We start from the raw sequence: 21,109 nt of genomic DNA, 5'->3' as shown, positions 1-21,109 counted from the left end.
GCAGCTTCCATCCAACACTTTTGGTCCAGCTAGGTCCAGTGAGGGAGAAATTCTGTTGTTCCAGCAAATACTGTGATCCTATTAAGCATTTAGATCAGGGTTTATTGAATACTGTGGAAGTGGGTGCCTTTCCGTATCCCCTATCACCATGTTCCGCCTCCTGTCCTATCTAGCGGAGGTTTAAAAATGGAAGCAAAATGCTACACTGGACATGCCCATCATTTTTTCTTCCATGCCTCTGGGGTAGAAGTCCTTATGCCTCAAGTTGTCCCTCTCCAAAGCCCATGGACCTTCCTGACCTCCTTGCTCTACCATGGCACTTTGATGGACATATAGGTTTTAAGCTCAGCTGGAGATGAAACACCTCACAGCCACTCACTCAATCCCCTCCTCTTAACCTCCACCACAGTGAAATGGGGAGGAGAATTGAAGCAAAACTTGTAATTTGGGATAAGAACAGTTTAATAATGGAAAATAAAGTACAATACAATAATAATGGTAAATAATAATAATGTTGATAAAAAGGAAACAAACACGTGATGCACAATGCAATTTCTCACCACCCACTGACTGATGCTAGGCCCCCTTTCCCAAACCCAGAACAGCCACCCTTCTGGGTAACTCCCCCAAGTTTATATACTGGGCATGACGTTATATGATATGGAATATCCCTTTGGTCAGTTTGGGTCACCTTTCCCAGCTGGGTTCCCTTCCAGTTTCTTTTGCAAACCTCCTCACTGGCAGAGCATGTGACAAAGAAAAAAGTCTTTGACTTTGAATAAACACAACTTAGCAAACAAACAAAGCATTGGCGTGTTATGAACATCATTCTCATTCTGAATCCAAAACACAGCACTGTAACGACTACTGAGAAGAAATTAACTCTATCCCTGCTGAAACCAGGAAAATATCTACCCCTTATTCCATACCATTTATGTCGTGCCAAGTTTCACAGTCCCCAATATCCCATCACATTTCCTCTCGGATTTTTTCTCTGAGATTCAGGTGGTTTTAGAGACTTTTTGCCCTCTGCAAAGCTCTGAGCCAAACGCAAGAAAGAGATGGAGTCTTCAGGTTCTGATTTTTCAAGGTTGCACGCTTCGTTTATTGTTTCTTATCTTACAATTTTCTCAGTGCCCAACAAAGGTCTGTGCAGCTGCTCGGGCATCTGGTGACTCCTCCCGGACTGGGCTGTCTCTGTCTTTTATACTAATTGCTACGTATTCTTTATTTATCATTATTTGCCAATACCTATCACTTATACTAAACAGGTCATCCCTACTTTGACCCAATCTCTTTAAACTACTTTGTGCCACCGTCACTGCAGAAAATGGAGTGAGGGAAGAAGAAAGAAGAAGCAGGAGACAACGCCCCAAATCCTCCATCTTGCCCCCATTCACTTCAATACTAAAACCCCAAATCTACAGTTTCCTCACCCTGTGATAAGCTAAACTACTGTCTTTCACACTCTTGTGGCTTGCAATCCTTCCCGCAGTGCAGGAAGCCTTTCCCATGGACTGAGATCAAAGCCAATGTCCCTCTGGGCTCCTGGCCAGGGTCCCAGACCCCCATGTCCAGGTCTCTGACCCTCCAGGGCAGCCAAAGGAATGCCCTGGACTCCAACATCTCCCCCTCCTGTTTGAACCAAAAACACCTCTTTGGCAACCCGGTCCATGGCCTGCCGTATGCATCGAAGCAAACACGGCAAGATCATGAGAAGAATTACAAGCCCTACTAAAATATATATAAATGTTTTTAAAATTTCCTTCCACAATGGTGAAAGGTCAAACAAATTGAACACACCATCCATCCATGACCCAGTTACCTCTCCAAGTTTGTTCACACTCTCCTGCAATTGCTTGATGTTCTCATGAATGGATTTGGAATGATCTGACAAATTCATGCAGCACATTCCCTCAAATTCCTCACACCCATGCCTGTGGGTCAGCAATAGATAGTCTATCGCTGCCCTGTTTTGGAGACTTGCTCGTCTTACACTGTCAACGTCTAATAACATGTCAGTGCAAGAGAAGTGGCTCGGGCATGTTTGCTCAGCCAACAACCCACTTGATCCAATTGTGTCAAGGCTACTCCTGATGCTGCCTGTGGTGAAAAAAGTGCAACTGCAATTCTCTGAGCCTTGTTCCATGTGTGAACATCGTCATCACAATTTGGATCATACATTTTGATAGATCTTTTCCCTCTATATTTTAGTTCTCTCATCAGTGTCATGTTGGGTGTTAGCAATGAAAGCATTCCAATGCTGCATGGACCACCTGTGGCATTTGCGGTGATTGTGGGCCAAATTTTGTCCCCACAAATGAAAAAGTTTCCTCTCGGCAATTCTGCTGGGGCATGGTTGGATGGCTTGTCAAACATCTTAGTGTAATTACACCAAGATGATGAATTTCTGTAAAAATTGAGGTTTGGAGTGACGTCTATAGTTTTATTTTGTGCCACTCCAGAAAGGCCGAATTTCACACAAAATTGCATTTGGACTGATCCAAGAATTTCCAGTTCCTGAGGTTCAAAAGAAGCCACAGGAAGGAACTTCGTCTAAACATCCCATTGGTCCACTGGATTCACAATGCACTTTGAAATCACTGGAGGGTTGTTTTCTGGAATCAGCCATTTGCTCACTGGCAACCCCACTAAACAAGTTGAAAAGGGTTTCCCTGGCCTTGAGTGTGTCAGGCAGATGGTATCCAAACCTGATGCATTGGCTAGAGTTTCCCAAACATTCTCTTTTGATTGAGCCACGGGCAAAACTGCCTCATTGCTCAAGGCAACTAAGGAGAGAATGAGGCACAAGGATAGTTCTTTCATTTTCAATGGCTTTTTTCCCATGGGAATCCCTAAAAATGCAACACCACCCAAGCCCCAAAGAAAACTCAAGTCCCAGAGTCTCTTTTGCACGTAGAACGAAGGGATGTCTGCTGTCTTGACACTGGCTCAGGTCTGCGTGCCCACTTCTCTTCCTCCAGTCTTGGTGTCTGCCTCTGCTTGCGTCTGGACTCGGTACGGTTTCATGTGCCTCACCGCCAGCCACTTCGGTCCAACCGCTGTGGAGACACAAGCATATCCCTTGCCCCAAGTTATTAATTTGAATGGCCCTTCAATCTGCCCTGTTTCTGGGTTTCTGACCAAAACCAAAGGATTTTCCCTCAGCTTCGCTCTTGTACTGTTTGAAAAATGCCTGATAATTGGTGGAGTTTGTTCTGCAAAAGAGCCATTTAGAAAATTCAACACATACAAGGCTTTATTCAAGCGCATGTATGGTGTTGCGTCTGCTTCTCCTCTTTTTTGTCTGTCCAAAAGGGATTTCAATGTGTAATGTGTCCTTTCAATGATTGCCTGACCTGTTGGAGAGTGTGGGATACCAAAGGTATGATGGACACCCCACCTCTTTAAAAATTTGTCAAGCACTTTTTCTGTGTAAGTTGGTCCGTTATCTGTTTTGATTTCTTGTGGCACGCCCAATGATGCAAATGCCTGCAAGAAATGTCGACAAGCATGTTGTGCTGTTTCACCTGTGTGCAATGATGCGAAGACTGCACCTGAAAATGTGTCAACTGAAACATGAACATTTTTGAGTTTCCCAAAGGAGGGATATTTTGTGACATCAGTTTGCCATAACTGCAAACTGTGCAATCCTCTTGGATTGACTGCTCCCATGAAAGCAGGAGGCTGTACAAGCTGACAATCTCGGCAAGCACTAATGATTTCCTTTGCCTGAATTTTGGAAATGTGAAAAGTTTCCATTAGTGCTTGAGCATTCTGATGGAAGAATGCGTGACTCAATTTTGCCTGTTCAAAAATGTTTGGTAAAGTCCTTGAAATTGGCATGGTCAATTTGTCTGCATGTGCATGACCTTCTACTAAAAATCCTAAAAGAAATAAATGTTCCTTGATGTGAGAAACAAAGTACTTACATTTTCTGTGTTACAACAATGTTCTCACGCACTGCAAACATGAATACCGCACCTTGGACAAACATCCAGTGAGCTTGCGATCTCTGCAAGTTCTGGACAGTCCTTCTTGAAGTGCCCCTGTTTGCCACACTTGTAGCACTGCCTTTGTTGAAAATTCACGAATGCTTCTTTGACAGCCTTTTCCACCTGATCCCCCAAAATCGTGGCAACGTGCTGTGGTGTCCCCACCTTGCTGCATGCCTCTAGAATTTCTGCCATAGAAGGTTGGCCTGGCATTGCACTGATGACACGTTTGCATTCTGGATTGACATTTGCAAATGCAAGACACTGAATCAAATGTGACTTCACCCCCTCATCAGTGACTTGCCTCTCCACTGCTTGTGTGAGACGATTGATGAATGAGGTGAAAGATTCTGAAGGACCTTGCTTTATATCTGTGAAACTACTTTCTGTAACTCCTGCTGGTGGAATTTGCACCATTGCCTTTCTGGCTGCATTCTTGATGTCTGCCAACACTTCTCGAGGAAAAACTCTGGCTTGACGTGCTGGACTGTCAAGTGGTGGATCACCAGTCAATTGACCAACGGTGAAGCCTGCATTTGCTCCCCCCTGGTATTTGACTCTGAGCTCATTAAGAGCTTTTCTCCATTTTGCTTCCCAGATGATAAATTGTGAGTCAGTGAGGATCATTGAAGCAAGGGATTTGAGGTCAAATGGTGTTAAATCATATATATTAAATGTCCCTTTTAAAAGTTGTTTGAAGTACGGAGACCCCAATCCATTATCACGAACGGCTTTCATCAGATCCCTGACGACTTCACGATCCAGTCGCTCCCATCTTGGGTTTGCATCCTGTGCATCATAAGTCACTGGCATGGCCATGCCTCTTGAACCCATCGGAAGCATCTCCCCCTTCAATGCATATTTCCTTATATCCGTCCAGTCTGTTGCAAGAAATTCTGGTGCACCAGAAGCCTTTGTCTTGTCCAATTCCGGAATTGACTGCTGTGTTTGCAGTTTTGCTGCTGCTTCATCCTTTCCAGGATCCACCTGTTTTTGAGGCTGCACCTCATCCTGTTTTGTTTCCTTTTCCTTTTCCCGAAGAACAGGAACCAGGGATTGCTGGGCATCATCAAATTTCTCTGCAGCACCTTTCCTAGGAAGAAAAATTCGAGAGAAAGAAGACATGGGGTCGTGTTGAAATTCTGAAGCTGCTTCAGTGAATTGCCGGAAAAACTGCTTCATAAAGTCCTTAGATAACAAGAATGATGAAGCTTGCTGTGAAAACTCAAGTGCTTTTGCTTTCCGGAGAGGAATGCCCGCTGAAGCAGTGATCCGGATGATGTCGTCATCTGTAATTGACATGTCCTGATCCTCTTCCGCAGCCTCATCATCCCTCACCATCGGCAAAGGTTCTCTCGGCTTTTGTTTGAACTGCTGTTCTGAAGAAGTTGATTTTTTTATATGAAACTGGAAAGAAACGGTGTAACGTAGGTGTCTCGTAGCTGAAAGGTGCCTCGCTCGGTGTGATTGATGCCCTCCGTGTTTGTGGCTTCACTGTTCCGCCCCTGGGTGACGATGACACGTCGACAGCTGGCTTCTGCGGGCTCGGAGTTTTCAAAAGGCTTTCAAGTTCTGGATACATGTGTAAAATCTGAGATAGTTTTGGACGCGCGTCCATCTGCAGTAATGCAGCAGCTGTTTCTGAATCACTGGGGGCAGACAAATCAGAAACCAGCAAGCTGCTGGTGGGCGGAGTCGAGCTCCGTGACGTCTGCCGCCTGGGGGTGGCACCCTCGAGACACTCTCCACCTCGGCCATACCCCGTCCCTGCCTGTTCCGCCTCCGCCTGTCCCGCCCCTGCCTGTCCCGGCCTGGCGGCACCTGACGGAGTGTCCCGTCCCCTCTCACGCCCAGGGTTCACCCCCTCTCCCTCGTCATCAGAATCTGCCCCGCCCAGAGCAGGATCGCGTTTCGAGCCTCGTCCCGCCCCCGCCACGCCTGCGCCTGAACTCTTCACTGAGGCTTCTGGGATTTGTAGTGTTCTGCTCAGTGTTTCTGGGTTCGGCCCCCCCCACTGCGCTCCGCGACGCGGATATACTTTGAACTGTGTTGCTTCCCGTAGCTTGCGTCATCGGCCTGTGCCGAATCGCCGACCCAGTTCCCGGCTCCTCCCGCGCCCCAGTACGGCCGCCTGCGATCTCGGCCCGCTCGTCCGCGAACTGGTTTCCCCTGCGATCCGCCCCCGCCCGACGCGCGATCTGCCGCATTCCATGCCCCGGCGAGATAGGTTAGGATCGCTCCCTCGTGCATGCGTCGTAGTTCCGCCCCCCGTTACCGTTTCGGTCAGAACCTGTTGTTCTGACGGTGCTTCCCCCTCTCCTCCCTCCCCCCGCGCACCCGGTTCCTGCACGGGAAGGGAAAGGAGCAGCGGGGTGTGGCTGCGTGGTGATTGTGGGGGGGTAAAGGGACTTCGAGGAGGACTTCCCCCCCCCCCCCCCGGGAGGAATGTAGTGTGTCCTCGGGAACTGCTTCGAAATAAAGCATGTCCAATTCCTCCTGATCGCTAGGATGGATTAAAAGTTTCCTCTTTCCTGGGACTAATTTTGGGGTTTTTGACGAACTCTGTGACGAACCCTGAGAGAGCTGAGAGCTCCCCCATCTCCCAGAGGAGGTATTAAACCCGGGGATAGCAGTTTTTTCTCTCCTGCCTCTGTCTGGACGACAGATAAGGCACTGCTATCCTCCCTTTTGCTGCTTGGCAGCTGTCCAATCCTGGAACTTTCACTGGTATTTTCCGATATAGCTTCTAACATAATTCTACCTGCGGACAAAAGCTTAGCAGCTATTTTGTCCTTTTTTGTGGCTCTATCATACAAGTCCCTATTTGCTTCCTGCCAAAACCCTGGCTCAAACAGGGAACGGGTCTCACAATGTGGGTAATTACAACCGACCCAGAGCATCAACGCCTGAAGCTCTTTCTCTTTCAGAGCCACACTGTATTTTGAAATGATCCCCTTTAGGGCTTCTAAAATAGAGATTTGTTCCTGTGAAGTGGTTCCCCCCATGATCTAGATCCAACTGTTCTTACCAAAGCGCAAAGGCTTGTGTGCAGCCGTGGTCGAATTCGTCTCAGAGGTGTCCTGATCGCTGTCCAGCAGGTTTCAGGGTGACGGATTCCAGGGCCCTTGGAGATCTGTCGGTCTGGGACGAATTTGAGAAGAGCTGCTCTGCCCAGAAATGTTCTTCTTCTCCGGAGCTGACCGTTTGGCTTTTGATCTTCCGGGAGCTTGCAATGTTCACTGAAGAGGGTTCACTGTGACCCTTTTGGAGCCCCTTTAGAGGAGCCCACCCAGGGACGCCAGTTCTCGGGTTTTTTCTCTGAGATTCAGGTGGTTTTAGAGTCTTTTTGCCCTCTGCAAAGCTCTGAGCCAAATGCAAGAAAGAGACGGAGTCTTCAGGTTCTGATTTTTCAAGGTTGCACGCTTCGTTTATTGTTTCTTATCTTACAATTTTCTCAGTGCCCAACAAAGGTCTGTGCAGCTGCTCGGGCATCTGGTGACTCCTCCCGGACTGGGCTGTCTCTGTCTTTTATACTAATTGCTACGTATTCTTTATTTATCATTATTTGCCAATACCTATCACTTATACTAAACAGGTCATCCCTACTTTGACCCAATCTCTTTAAACTACTTTGTGCCACCGTCACTGCAGAAAATGGAGTGAGGGAAGAAGAAAGAAGAAGCAGGAGACAACGCCCCAAATCCTCCATCTTGCCCCCATTCACTTCAATACTAAAACCCCAAATCTACAGTTTCCTCACCCTGTGATAAGCTAAACTACTGTCTTTCACACTCTTGTGGCTTGCAATCCTTCCCGCAGTGCAGGAAGCCTTTCCCATGGACTGAGATCAAAGCCAATGTCCCTCTGGGCTCCTGGCCAGGGTCCCAGACCCCCATGTCCAGGTCTCTGACCCTCCAGGGCAGCCAAAGCAATGCCCTGGACTCCAACAATTTCCTATTTATCTATTTTGATAGACATACATACAGACATCATCCCCTTAGTCTATGGAAGATCTCCGTCAAAGGTTCATAAAATATCCACACAAAAAAATTTTCTTCAATTCATTTAGTCCATGATGGCCTTCATCCTTGGTAACAGTTTCTCAAGTAAGAAAGATGGTGTGAGGTGTGGGATTGTTGCATGTTGCACATTTGAGTCAGCTCTGATTCCAGTACTGCTGCACTTGTTCAGTTTTATCAAAGTTTATTCTTCATTGGTGAATGTGACAGTCAGAGGGAAGTCAGGCTCCGATCCCCAGAATGCTTGTGGTTAAGACTGATGCCGTGATGTGCTCAGTGAGGCAATGCACATGTAGCCACCATACAAGTGGTAATACACAGTGTTGGATAGTTATTAACATCATACAATTTAATTAATTGGCTATTTTCACCCAAAATCAAATCCATTTGAGGCTGTCCTGGTTTAGGGACAAATTTGGGAGAAAACCCCTGAATAGGATCCCTCTGGGAAGCAAACCCAAGTGGCCCCTCCCTCCAAGCGGTCCGGTAAAAAACTTCTTTGGAGAAAAGTGGAAAAAACTATTTTACTAAACAAATAAAGTGCATACAAGTATAAAGAATTAATAATATGAAACAATAAAGCCTCTCGTTCTGGAGTGAGATGGCAAATTGAGAAAGTTCTTGCCGTGGGTGTAGCTCGGCTCTCTCTCAGTCTTTTATCAGTCCCAGTCCCTCTGGCGCTGCTGGAAAATGCCGAGGTCCAGGCCCTGGTGGGCCGCAGGTGCAAGCCCTCAGTGCTCCCCTGGGTTTTTAGTCCAGAGCAGGTTTAAACAGTTCCAAGAAAAAGGGAAAAAAACCAGTCCAGGGAACTTCTCTGCCTTAGCTAGCTGAAACTAACTAAAAGCAAAAAAATCTCTGTCCTGCAGTCTCTCCAAGCCTCCGCCGAACACCCCGTCCAGAGAAGAATGTGGAGGAGTGTGATCGCGACACTTAAAGCAACCACACGGAGATGAGAGATTTGCAGGGCAGAGATGTTCCTCAGAGAGAGCCCAAGGCCAAACCAAGCCCGAGAGCCTCTCTGCCTGTTTATTTCTTACTTTTTATACATTTGTGGGTCTGGCTGTGGATTGGCTTCTTGGAGTTATCACCTCCCAGCCGAAAGGCCAGACCAACTGTCAGTCACAATTGTTTTCAGGTTAGAAATATGCAAACAAAGGACAGGGAATGAAAAACAAAGGATTTGTTTATGTTACATGTGTGAGAAAAGGCAAAAACTGCTTCTAATATTGTACAGAAGCTAAAAATCTGACTCCATCTTATGAAAAATCAAAAGGCTTTAAAAAACTCAGAAAAACCAGGGTGACAGAGGAGTCAGGCAGTTTTCTCAAAACAGACTCTGCACTTCTCCTTGCTCTTAGAACCAGTCTTAAAGGCACAGAACTCAATATACAGCACAAACAGGGCAGACAATTGGGGATACAAGCATCATAAAGTCACCCTAGGACATTCCACCCCTTATCCCCATATTGTCAATTTACCAAAACTAATATATATACTCTTGTGACCGGGATACGCAAAGCAATCACATGGAGATGAGAAATTTTTGCAGGGCAGAGGGTTCCTCCGAGCGAGCTCAAGGCTGAGCCAAGCCCAGAGCCCCTCTGCCTGTTTATTTCTTACTTTTTATACATTTGTGGGTCTGGCTGTGGATTGGCTTCTGGAGTTTTCACCCCTCAGCCAAATGGCCAAACCAGCTGTCAGTTACAATTGTTTTCAGGTTAGAAATATGCAAACAAAAGACAGAGAATGAAAAACAAAGGATTTGTTTATGTTACATGTGTGAGAAAAAGGTAGAAACTGCTCCTAATATTGTACAGTAGCTAAAAAGACTGACTTCATCTTATGAACAATCAAAAGGCTTTAAAAAACTCAGAAAAACCAGGGTGACATCTCACCCTTTTAACTTTACAAAAAAAGAAAAACAGAAAAAAAAAATGAACACATTTACAAAGGGAATATATACGAATTCAATCACTGTCTGTGGAGGAATCATCAGAGTGATCACTCGAGGATTCATCCACTTGGTGACTTTCAAGATGATCACGGCTTCCACCTTGCCTGTCAGCTGAATTCTGCCTCTGTGGTAGCAGGTCAGGACGGACACACTTTGAAGGTAGCCAGCGTGTCCCAGTGTCCGTGGACACACACTCATACCCACGCCCCGTAGCGATTAGGTCATAGGGTCCTTCCCATTGCTTGGTGACTAAATTTCGGACCCGTACCTTCGCTCGAGGCTGTTGCTCACCGTCCGAAGCCTGCAACGAGAGATGATGGTTCAAAATGACAGGATTATTTGAGTTCTGCGGCACCGTAAGGTGATTGATGGTGTACAAAGCCTTTGCCAACTGACTGTGTGGGGTTTCACCCTGCATTCCCCGTTTTTGTTTTTGAAGAACACGCTTGAGTGTACCGTGAGCGCGTTCTACAATCACCTGCCCCGTCGGAGAATGAGGGATGCCAAAGTTATGTGACACACCCCATGACTGTAGGAATTGCCGTACCTGCTGCGAGGCATAAGCAGGACCATTGTCGGTTTTCACAGCAGAAGGTATGCCAAGAACAGCAAAGGCCTGCCTCCAGTGGGCAATGACATCATGGGCTTTCTCTCCAGTGTGAACAGAAGCCCACATCGCAGAGGAGAACGTGTATCGTGACATGCACATACTTGAGCCAGCCAAACTTGGCGACCTGGATGACATCAGTCTGCCAAAGCTCCAAGGCTTTAAGGCCTCTGGGGTCAACCCCTGCCGGCAATGGCGCACCAAGGGCGTGACAGTCGTTGCACGACTCGACAATCTCACGAGCCTCAGTGGCCGTCAGTTGGAACTGCTTCTGCAGCGTATGCGCATTTTGGTGGAAAAACCCATGCGATGCCTTGGTCTGCGCGAGCACGTCAGGCTGAGGAGCTACCCACGCTGGGTTAGCCAACTTGTCAGCCCTCGCGTTACCTTCCGCTACAAACCCTGGCAAGTTAGTGTGACTCCATACATGCAGAACGTAGTATGGATGAACTCTGGCCTGAATTGCACACCATAGGGCCTTCAGTAAATTAAACAAGGTAGGGTTACTGACCTCCTTCAAAACTGAACAACCCAATCGCTGTGCGATGTCGGCAACATAGGCTGAATCCGTGATCAAATTGAAAGGTTCCTGGGAAAATTTCTCAAATGCCATGACAGCAGCTCTTAGTTCAACCAGTTGGGCTGACCCATCCTCATGGCTTTCCAAAACCTGCCACTCAGATCCATCCTGCCAGGTAACAATGGCTTTTCCTGTTTTGCCTGAACCATCAGTGAAGACGGTGGGTCCTTGCACTGGCTCTTGGCTATTTTTGGGTCGTAGAGAAAATTGAGTATTTTTGGCCACTTGCAATAGCTTGTGGTTAGGCAGATGATAAGTGATCTGCCCTGAAAAACCCTCGAGAGCACTTTGCCGCGAAACATTGTTTGCATAGCTCCAATCAAATTCCTCCCTCTGAACCGGGAGTATGATCTTTGAGGGATCTGCACCCATCAATTGCAAACAGCGTTGCCGGCACTTGATTATCAAGCGCGCAATCAATTCAAACAGCGCCGTCGCCGTCTTATGCGGTTGATGAGGCAGGAAGATGTGGTGGTGTGAGAGTTGTTTTATTAAGTTATTAAGTTATTTTTGTAAGATTTTTAAGTTACTTTTGTAATGGTTTAGCTCACTGTATACCCCTGTGTTCTGTATTGGTTTTCCCCTTATGAGTTAGGTTGTTTAACTAGACGTTTTCTGTCAGTCATTCCTTCCCTGCACCTGTCGCTGTCAATCCCCCCCTCTCTCCTCGTGGTCGCCCTGTCTGTCACTCGGAGACCCTTCCCTGGCTTCTGGAAAACTCCAGGAGGGGCGTCGAGTGATAGGCTGGGGCCCTGGAGACCCCCTCCCATCATTTTGTGGTTGGTCCCCAGTTCTATGGTTCACACCCCCGGTTAACCCCCAAATTCCTGTGACTGGCTGACCGGTTGTCGCCACCCCCGTTTCCACCCCCCCTTAAAAACTGCCGCACGCCTGCTCTCGGAGTCTCTCCTGGGCAGCAGGTTGCAGCGTGCAGAGCCCTGCGCTCCCTCTGTCTCAATAAACCTACGTTACATCCTGCTCGGGAGAGTCCGCCTTTCATTCAGCTGCCACGGTTGCTTCTTTCATCTTCGTGCCCGTCGCTGGTGGTGGGATCCAAGTCCCCACAGGGAGGAGGCGGCTCGCTCTGCCTGCCGCTCCGACCTTACCACGTTGCCGCAGTGAGACACACTGAGCTAGCCTGTGGCTGCGCTGGTCAGCGCGACCTGGACACTGCGACAGCGGTCTGGCGCCCATCGCGGGGCAACCCCCCGGCCACGAGGCGGACCCCGCGGCACGGATTTAGGCTGTGTCGGACAGCCGAAGAAATCCTTGGACGCCCCGCTACCCCTGGTTGCAGCGGCTCTTAGAGATCACGCTCCCGGGGGAGAAGAGGACAGCCCGGAGCACCCACCGGGTCCTCTTCAGGCAGCTGATCCCACAACCCCAGGTTTCGTCTCGTTCCAGGAGGGGGTAAGTTGCTCTTCGTGAGGGCACTTACTTTTTGGGAAGGGTGCTTCGGGAAGAAGACCCTATTTCGGAAAGGGATTCCCCAGGAGTGAGGGGAATCTTAGGCTGCGTGCGGCTCGGGAGAGTGGCGGTTTTTTACCCATTCCCCTGCGGAAACCCACTTTGGAACTCTCTTTAGTTTCTCTTTCATTTTTTAAATTTTAAGTTAAAGGCAGTAGTCGGGTCGGGCGGCGATCCCGAGAGTTTTAGGATACTGCATTTTAATTTCATCACGGCTCCCCGGGACTGGTTTTGGGAAGGGTTGGTGTACCCTGTTTAATTACCTGGTTTTAGGAGGTTTATTCTGCTTTTGTCTTTTGTTAAATTTTGATTTTGCCTGGGTGTTAGTGGGTGAGCGGCAGAAACGGAATTGTTGGAGAGATGGGTGGTAAGCTCTCAGCCGTTCAGAAAGGACTGTATTATAGTTTTAATTCTGTTGCTGAACTTGCCCAGTTAAAAATTTCAAAGGGCGAGCTCAAAAGGTTCGTCAGGTGGGTGTTCCTGCACTTCCCGCAGACGTCCCCGGAGCAAATTTACAGCTCCAAATTTTGGCAGGCTGTGATTAATAAAATTAATAATTTGGCTCTCTCAGGGGACAAACAAGCCTCCAAATTTCTTAATTTGGCTTCGCAGCTTTCAGCTGCTGTTACGAAAAGAAATAGGAAAGTGCAGAAACAGCCGGACCCGAGACAACCTGCTCCCTGTTCTTGTTCCCCTGCCCTTTCTCCTCGTCCCCAGAAGGGAGTCCTTAAGGGAGCAGCAGGAGTTCTGCCTGCTGTCTCAGGCCCCCTTAGGAATCCCCGATCCCCCCGCCCGGGCAGTCCTAGCCAGACTGCTCAGGGCTTCTTGGGCAGCCCTGGCCGGGCTGCTCGAGAATTCCACCCTTCCCCATTTTCCCCAGTTAACAGACCCCGAGTTCGATTTAGTTTAGCTGAGGATTCCACACCACAAAATGGTGTCCCCAGCCCTTATCCCCAAGATGGAGGAGACCGCATGGCACAGTTCTCCCCATCCCCCTATCCTCCTTCCTTCAATCCCTTTCTTCCCGCCCTTGATCAGCCCAACCCCTTCCTTTCCTCAACCCCACCCCTTCCGAAAAAGACTCTGCCCATGTCTCCTCCCTCTTCAAGAACTCCACCCTCAGCTCCTCCCAGCTACTCCTCCCACGGGAACGCCCACATGACATCATCGTGTTCCCAAACCACGCCCCCAGTCAGAAGACCTGCCTCCTGGGCTTCTGGTTCCCACGCTCCCCCTTCTGGTTCCCATGCTCCCCCTTCCGGTTCCCACGATCTGGGCCTGGAGGGGGAGGGGCCAGGGCCTGAGCCTGCAGAGATGCATCAGCCTTCCCCTGTTCCCTCAGTGTCCCCGGTTGTCTACAAGGGCTCCCGAGGAGGGCACAATGTTCGAGCAGTCCACCACCCATTTTCTCAGGCCACCATCGGAGACCTCTGCAAGGCACATAGGGATTATGGGTGGGACAGCCCCTATTTTAGGGGCCTGCTCCGCTCTGATCTCGAAGCCGCTGTTGTCATCCCAGCTGACCTTAGGCAGCTGTTCTCCTGCCTCCTGGACTCCACTGAGCTCAAGTTATGGGAGGCAGCATGGAGACAGCTGCTTAGGGAGGCCTTGAGGCCTTGCCGAGTCTCCTTACCAATCCAGAGACTGCAATTGATGAAAATGGGAATGCCCTCACCCTGGAACACCTCATGGGTGAGGGAAGGTGGACGGATCCGACAGACCAGGAGTCGGGCATCCCAATCAAAGCCCTCATGGTAATAAGGGAGCATGCGGTGTGGGAGATTAGGGACAGGCGGTCGGAAGATATCGCGCTGTACGGGCAGACAGAACCCCTCCCTCAACTCTTAGCTGGTTAGTGTCCTTGATAAGATAAGCAATACCTAACCTGTAACGTAAGCAGACGGATGTGATGTAGCAAACAGAGGTTTTATAACTCCATGTAACCAGTTAATAAACGCCATTAGCCGTCCACCACACTGGTGTCTGTGAGCTGATGGACCGAGCAGCCTGGGTGTGGCTGCCGTGTCGTTCCTGAACCAGGTCGCTACGCCTCAGCGGAGGTAGCAAGTGGTGCCGAAACCCGGGACATCGCCCGGGAGAACGGGAGTCGCCTGGACGGGTGAACGACGGCCGAGCGGCTGGTCCAGCTCGGCGGGAGGGACGCCTCCGGACCCACGCAGAGGATGGAAGCTCTCGTGAAGGTCGTTTCTCAGATTCATAAGCAGTGGGGAATTGATTGTAAAGCAAAAGATTTTACCCTCGCAGTGACGAGGCTTTTGCAACTTAGTATTATTGATAGACCGGTGGATATCCTCCACCCAGATGTTTGGGATCAATGTACTAAAGCTCTTGCCGAAGACACAATGTCTTCCAGCTCAGGGAAAAATCTTAAAGCATGGGGAAGGGTCGTAAAATCTTTACAGAAGGCGTTGCAGGAACAGGACACCTGGAGAGCTGCGCGAAATTGTTTAAAAGTTTCCCCCCAATTAGGTATCGCAGCAGCAACGCAAACTTTCTCAGAGGGAACTGTTGTTGAGAATTTTCAGAATGTAAAAGAATGTACTCTAAATGTTAGTAATAATGCTCAGAGTGTTGATGAAGTCGGTTTGGCTGAATGTATGGGCTCGGGCTCAGAAGGTCAAGAGCTTGCTTCGAGGCCCCCGGGCTCAAGGCCGCTCACTGAAGAGATAAAACAGATGCAGTCATTTTACAACGGTCTAGCTGAAGAAGCTAGGAATGCTGAAAAAGCGGGGGAGGGACCTCCACCTTATGCGCCTCAAGATAGCGCTGAAAACAAAGAGAGCTCGTTTGCTAACGCGGGGGCGCGCGAGCAGAAAAAGGGAGGAGAGCGCAAAGAGAGAGCAGAAGCTAATCTTTGCCAAAAAGCGCGTTTTTCTAAGGCAAGAAGCTCCCACAGTAGGAGGCGGGGGGAGCGCAGGTGCAGGAGGCCCAGGGGGAAGGAGTGGCCCAGCCCCGAGGGAAAGGGGCGGGGGCCCAGAGGGAACGGACGGCCCAGCCCTGAGGGAAAGGGGCCGGGTCGGAGCCCGACCAAAAGGCTCCAGAGCCCGGAAGCAGCCAGTCAGTCGACTTCCGGCTCTGACTCGGACTTCAGCTGGGACTGGGACAGCCGGTCCTCTGCAGCCGGCTCTGACTCCGGCTCTGACAAAGAAGAAGTAACAGTATATGAAATCAGTAACAACAATGTTTCTACTTGAGTTGAGGGGAAGTCAGAAAAAGAGCGAACTCCCCTCACAGACTGGAAGAAGATAAAAATGGCATGCTTTAAATGCAGCCAGGCATTTAAATTGGGCAAACGTGCAAATTATCAGACTCCCACCTTCAGTGCCCCAGTCATTCAAACCCTATCAGATTCTCACAGCATGCAGACACAGGAGAGAGGCCACATCTGGCACCTCCTCCTCATTCAGTCCTTTAGCTATCTACCAAAAACCTAAGTCAGATCCTTACAATCTGTTTCTTAGTGTGTTAAATGCTACCTTTTTGTCATTGAACCAATCCAATCCGAACTTTACAAAATCATGCTGGTTATGTTATAATGCAGAACCTCCTTTTTATGAGGGTGTCGCCCTTGATGCTCCTTTTGAATACTCGGCAGCAAACAATCCACACAACTGTAAGTGGGACACCCCCCGGAGAGAAATTACCCTGAGTCAAGTCACAGGCCGAGGCAAATGCTTTGGCAGTGTAACCGTAGCAAAGCAGATGGGAAATATCTGTACTGAGTTCATCCAACCTAGTCAAAAGACTGACAAGTGGGCAGTTCCGTTCCTATCAGGAATGTGGGTCTGTCAACAAATTGGAATAACTCCCTGTGTGTACCTTAGCATATTCAATAACCTTGCTGACTTTTGTGTCCAAGTTCTGATTGTTCCTAGAGTCCTGTATCACCAAGAAGAAGAAATGTATCGCTTTTTAGAAGAAACCATCCTGCTCCGCAAAAGAGAAGTAATGACAGGTATAACCATTGCAATGCTCCTTGGCCTAGGAGCCACTGGCACAGCCACAGGTGTTTCAGCTCTCGTGACCCAACATCAAAGACTTTCTCAGCTGCAAATGACAATTGACGAAGACTTACTGAGAATTGAAAAATCCATCTCCTCTCTGGAAAGATCTATCTCCTCGCTTTCGGAAGTCGTCTTGCAGAACAGGCGAGGACTGGACCTCTTGCTCATGCAGCAAGGAGGCCTGTGTGCCGCCTTGAGAGAAGAATGCTGTTTTTATGCAGACCACACCGGAGTCGTGCGAGACTCCATGGCCGAACTGAGAGGAAGACTGGCCCAGAGAAAGAGAGAGAGAGAGGCCCGACAAGGATGGTTCGAGTCATGGTTCAATCAGTCCCCATGGCTAGCCACCCTTGTTCCCACATTAATAGGCCCTCTCACCATGATACTCCTGACATTGATTTTTGGGCCTTGCATTTTGAACAAGTTAGTGTCGTTTGTTAGAAGCCGTTTAGAGAAAGTCGACATCCTATTTGTCGAACGCATGCAATTATCGTGAAGTGTGTTTGTTACTAACATTTTATATTATTTTTGTATCCTATTATACTAACTTTAACAGCTTTTGTATTTTTATAACATTTATACTTTTATAACATTTATACTTTTATACTTTTATACTTTTTTATTTAGTCATGAGGGGGGGGGGAAATGTGGGAGATTAGGGACAGGCGGTCGGAAGATATCGCGCTGTACGGGCAGACAGAACCCCTCCCTCAACTCTTAGCTGGTTAGTGTCCTTGATAAGATAAGCAATACCTAACCTGTAACGTAAGCAGACGGATGTGATGTAGCAAACAGAGGTTTTATAACTCCATGTAACCAGTTAATAAACGCCATTAGCCGTCCACCACACTGGTGTCTGTGAGCTGGTGGTCCGAGCAGCCTGGGTGTGGCTGCCGTGTCGTTCCTGAACCAGGTCGCTACACCTCAGCGGAGGTAGCAATGCGGTGACAGCATTTTTCGGCATGGTGCCAGATGGTCCAGTCATACCCTATTATAAGATCATACAGGGGACCAAAGAAGCATTTACGAAGTTTGTAGAAAGGCTCACCCGAGCTATCGAAGTACAGGTAGCGAAAGTGGCCGTGAGAGAGGGTATCCTGAGGGAAATGGTGTTCGCAAATGCGAACAATTTATGTAGGAATGCGATCCTTAGTCTCCCTTTGGACCCTCCTCCAACCATCCAAGATATGCTTCGGGTGTGCCAATTAAAGGTTCCGTTTATGCAAGGGTATGACCAGGACACAAAACAAAGAACACCAAGAGTAGCTGCAATATCTGGCACCCAGCAAGAACATATTCGCAGGCCGTATGCTCCCCAAAGAAACAAGTGTATCATCTGTCAGGAGCTGGGACACTGGGCCAATAATTGCCCACTGAGGGACGACATCAAACTTCTGAAAAAGAAAAAAGGGGGAGGCGGGGGAAGTGGGAGAGCGGGAGTGGCGGGTAACAACGCCAGCCAGTTAAACTGAGGGAGGAGCGCAGGTCCGCCCAGCGCGGTGACACAAATAGGGCGGACCAGGCAGTGGGAGGGGGGAAAGAAAGAACGAGCGCCGATGATATGCTGCCCAAAACCGAAAATGACATTTATACTGGATGTGACTCACCTGATAGGAAATTTCAATCTGACCATGACCTTTCTAAACTTATTCTTGTAACATCCTCTAAGAAGGAACCATTTAGGCTGGAGCTCACTGAAGCCGTCCACCTAACAACCGCGGATTGGACCTTCCTCTCGGTAAATACCAAGGAACAAGGTGCCTGGCCAGTCCAAGGGAAGGAACTTGTCGTCATTGGGGATTGTAAGTACACCCCGCAAGAGATCGAGATTCTCCCGGGGATTTTCGTCAACAACCCTGAGAACCTCGTTCTCTGGCTGCGATGCACCCATCCACCGACCTTTCTCCCAAAAGGTCAAATTATCACTCAGATCATCACTACCCGGGGACCAAGCAATACATCAACGGTCCCAGTGGCTTGCCCTGTGCAAGCCATCACTGAAGAAAGGCCCCGGGTAGAATGCAAATTCACAGTGGGCAGGGAGACAATGAACATCACAGGTCTTTTGGACACTGGGGCAGATGTGACGATCATGCCAGCCCAGGATTGGCCGTCACATTGGGCTTTGCAGGACGTAGCTGGACACGTCCAGGGTGTTGGAGGGCTTCAATTGGCAAGACAGTCAAGGAGCGTAGTGCAAATTAAGGGGCCAAAAGGGCAATTGGCAAATATCCGCCCTTTTGTTTTAAATTATAAAGAACCCTTGCTTGGAAGGGATCTCATGGCTCAATGGGGGGTCAAGATTGACATACCCGACCCCTCAGTGGATATTTCCACAGCGACCATTGAAGAGCATCCCACAAAAAAACTTAATTGGCTTACAAATGATCCAGTTTGGGTGGAGCAATGGCCGCTTTCTAAACAGAAATTAAAAGCGCTCGAGGAGCTCATGGAGGAGCAATTACGAAAAGGACACATTGTAGAAACAGATAGCCCTTGGAATTCTCCGGTTTTTGTGATCCAAAAGCCGGGGAAAGACAAGTGGCACCTCCTCCAGGACCTCCGTCAAATTAACAATGTGATTGAGGACATGGGGTCTCTCCAACCAGGGATGCCTTCCCCAACTATGCTCCCCGAAAATTGGAAATTGGCCATAATTGATATAAAGGATTGCTTTTTTCAAATTCCCCTACACCCAGATGATGCCCCACGTTTTGCATTCTCGGTTCCCACCATCAACCGAGAAGCCCCAAGGAAGCGCTGTCACTGGCGGGTACTCCCTCAGGGGATGAAAAACAGCCCAGTCATCTGCCAGTGGTATGTTGCCTCCTTGTTGTCCCCTGTCCACGCAGCCGCGGGACAGGCCATCATCCATCATTATATGGATGATGTCCTGGTGTGCGCCCCGACTGACGATGTGCTCTCACATGCGCTTGACCTGACAATCAATGCATTGATTGCTGCAGGGTTCGAGCTGCAGGAGGAGAAAGTTCAGAGGATGCCACCCTGGAAGTACCTCGGGCTGGAGATCGACAAGCGGACCATTGTGCCGCAAAAATTGGCAATAAAAACAAAGGTAAGTTCCCTCGTGGATGTCCACCAGCTGTGTGGGGCTTTGAACTGGGTAAGGCCCTGGCTAGGTTTGACCACCGAAGACCTAGCCCCCCTTTTCAATTTATTGAAAGGGGGAGAGGAGCTTAGTTCACCTAGGGCCCTTACCCCAGAAGCGGAGAAAGCTCTGGAAAGAATACAGGATGCTATGTCCTCAAGGCAAGCTCATCGATTTGACCCTGAGCTGCCTTTCAAATTTATTATACTGGGAAAGTTGCCGCACCTCCATGGGATGATCTTTCAGTGGAAAGACATCCCGAAAAAGGACCGAGAAGGGAACGATCCACTCTCCATCATAGAGTGGGTCTTCCTGAGCCATCAGAGGTCCAAGAGGATGACCCGGCCACAGGAGTTGGTGGCTGAGCTGATCCGGAAGGCAAGGTTCCAGATCAGAGAATTGGCCGGTTGTGACTTTGTATGTATTCACATTCCAATCGGGTTGAGATCGGGCCAAATTTCGAAGTCAATGTTGGAACACCTGCTTCAAGAGAATGAAGCTTTACAGTTCGCTCTGGATTCCTTTACTGGGCAAATTTCAATTCATCGGCCTGCCCACAAAATTTTTAATCAGGTCGTTAAATTTGTATTATCACTAAAAGAGGTTCGCAGTAGAAGGCCACTCAAAGCCTTAACCGTTTTCACCGACGCGTCCGGAAGGTCCCACAAGTCAGTTTTGACTTGGAAGGACCCTCAAACTCAGCAGTGGGAGGCTGATGTAGCTGAGGTGGAAGGATCACCTCAGGTTGCTGAGTTGGCCGCAGTCGTTAGGGCCTTTGAGAGGTTTCCCGAACCTTTCAATTTGGTTACAGACTCCGCGTATGTAGCGGGGGTGGTGTCCAGAGCAGAACAGGCCATCCTTCAAGAGGTGTCCAACATTGCATTGTACGATTTGCTCTCGAAATTAATTAAGTTAGTCTCCCACCGAGAGCAACCTTTATTTGTGATGCACACTAGGTCACACACCGATTTGCCTGGGTTCATCGCGGAGGGAAACAGGAAGGCAGATGCCCTCGCTGCCCCTGCCGAGATGGCCCCCCTGCCGAACATCTTTGAGCAGGCAAAACTCAGTCATCAACTTTTCCATCAAAATGCGCCTGGCCTTGTTCGCCATTTCCACATAACACGGGAACAGGCCAAGGCAATTGTGGCAGTGTGTCCGTCCTGCTCCCAGCATGCTGTACCAACCTTGCATGCGGGGGTTAATCCCTGGGGGCTGAGGAGCTGTGAGGTGTGGCAAACCGATGTCACCCATTTCCCACAATTCGGCTGCCAAAAGTATATACATGTGTCCATAGACACATTTTCCGGGGCTGTGTTCGCTTCTGCCCTCACAGGGGAGAAAGCAGGGGAT

General features: G+C 48.9%; 2 protein-coding genes across 4 annotated transcripts; one reads left to right on the top strand and one right to left on the bottom strand.

Moving 5' to 3' along the window:
* Positions 1 to 446: 446 nt before the first annotated feature.
* LOC120764892 (endogenous retrovirus group K member 6 Gag polyprotein-like) lies at positions 447 to 5,736 on the bottom strand. Its single transcript, XM_040089012.1, has 2 exons — positions 3,933 to 5,736; positions 447 to 3,062 (listed from the first exon to the last, which is right to left on the bottom strand). Exon 1 carries the CDS (start codon positions 5,334 to 5,336, stop codon positions 3,957 to 3,959), a length of 1,380 nt encoding a protein of 459 aa, XP_039944946.1. The 5' UTR covers positions 5,337 to 5,736; the 3' UTR covers positions 447 to 3,062; positions 3,933 to 3,956.
* Positions 5,737 to 6,094: 358 nt separating this feature from the next.
* LOC131378759 (uncharacterized) lies at positions 6,095 to 17,434 on the top strand. Of its 3 annotated transcripts, none has more exons than XM_058423940.1 (2): positions 6,126 to 6,222; positions 7,094 to 17,434. In XM_058423940.1, the coding sequence occupies exon 2, from the start codon at positions 12,983 to 12,985 to the stop codon at positions 14,378 to 14,380; it is 1,398 nt and encodes a 465-aa protein (XP_058279923.1). In that variant the 5' UTR covers positions 6,126 to 6,222; positions 7,094 to 12,982; the 3' UTR covers positions 14,381 to 17,434. The 3 variants fall into 2 exon arrangements, with proteins under 3 accessions (XP_058279924.1, XP_058279923.1, XP_058279925.1); XM_058423941.1 differs by having other exon boundaries at positions 6,095 to 6,222; positions 8,881 to 17,434.
* The last annotated feature ends 3,675 nt before the right edge of the window (positions 17,435 to 21,109 follow it).

The sequence above is a fragment of the Hirundo rustica genome, chromosome W (assembly GCF_015227805.2).
Source record: "Hirundo rustica isolate bHirRus1 chromosome W, bHirRus1.pri.v3, whole genome shotgun sequence".
NCBI lineage: Eukaryota > Metazoa > Chordata > Aves > Passeriformes > Hirundinidae > Hirundo > Hirundo rustica.
Note: the sequence above shows the minus strand (reverse complement) of the source record. Positions and strands in the feature narration are given on the sequence as shown.

Coding starts and splice junctions, on each gene's coding strand:
- LOC120764892 (XM_040089012.1), bottom strand. CDS start 5,336: ATGGTGAGGGATGATGAGGCTGCGGAAGAGGATCAGGACATGTCAATT.
- LOC131378759 (XM_058423941.1), top strand. CDS start 12,983: ATGGGTGGTAAGCTCTCAGCCGTTCAGAAAGGACTGTATTATAGTTTT.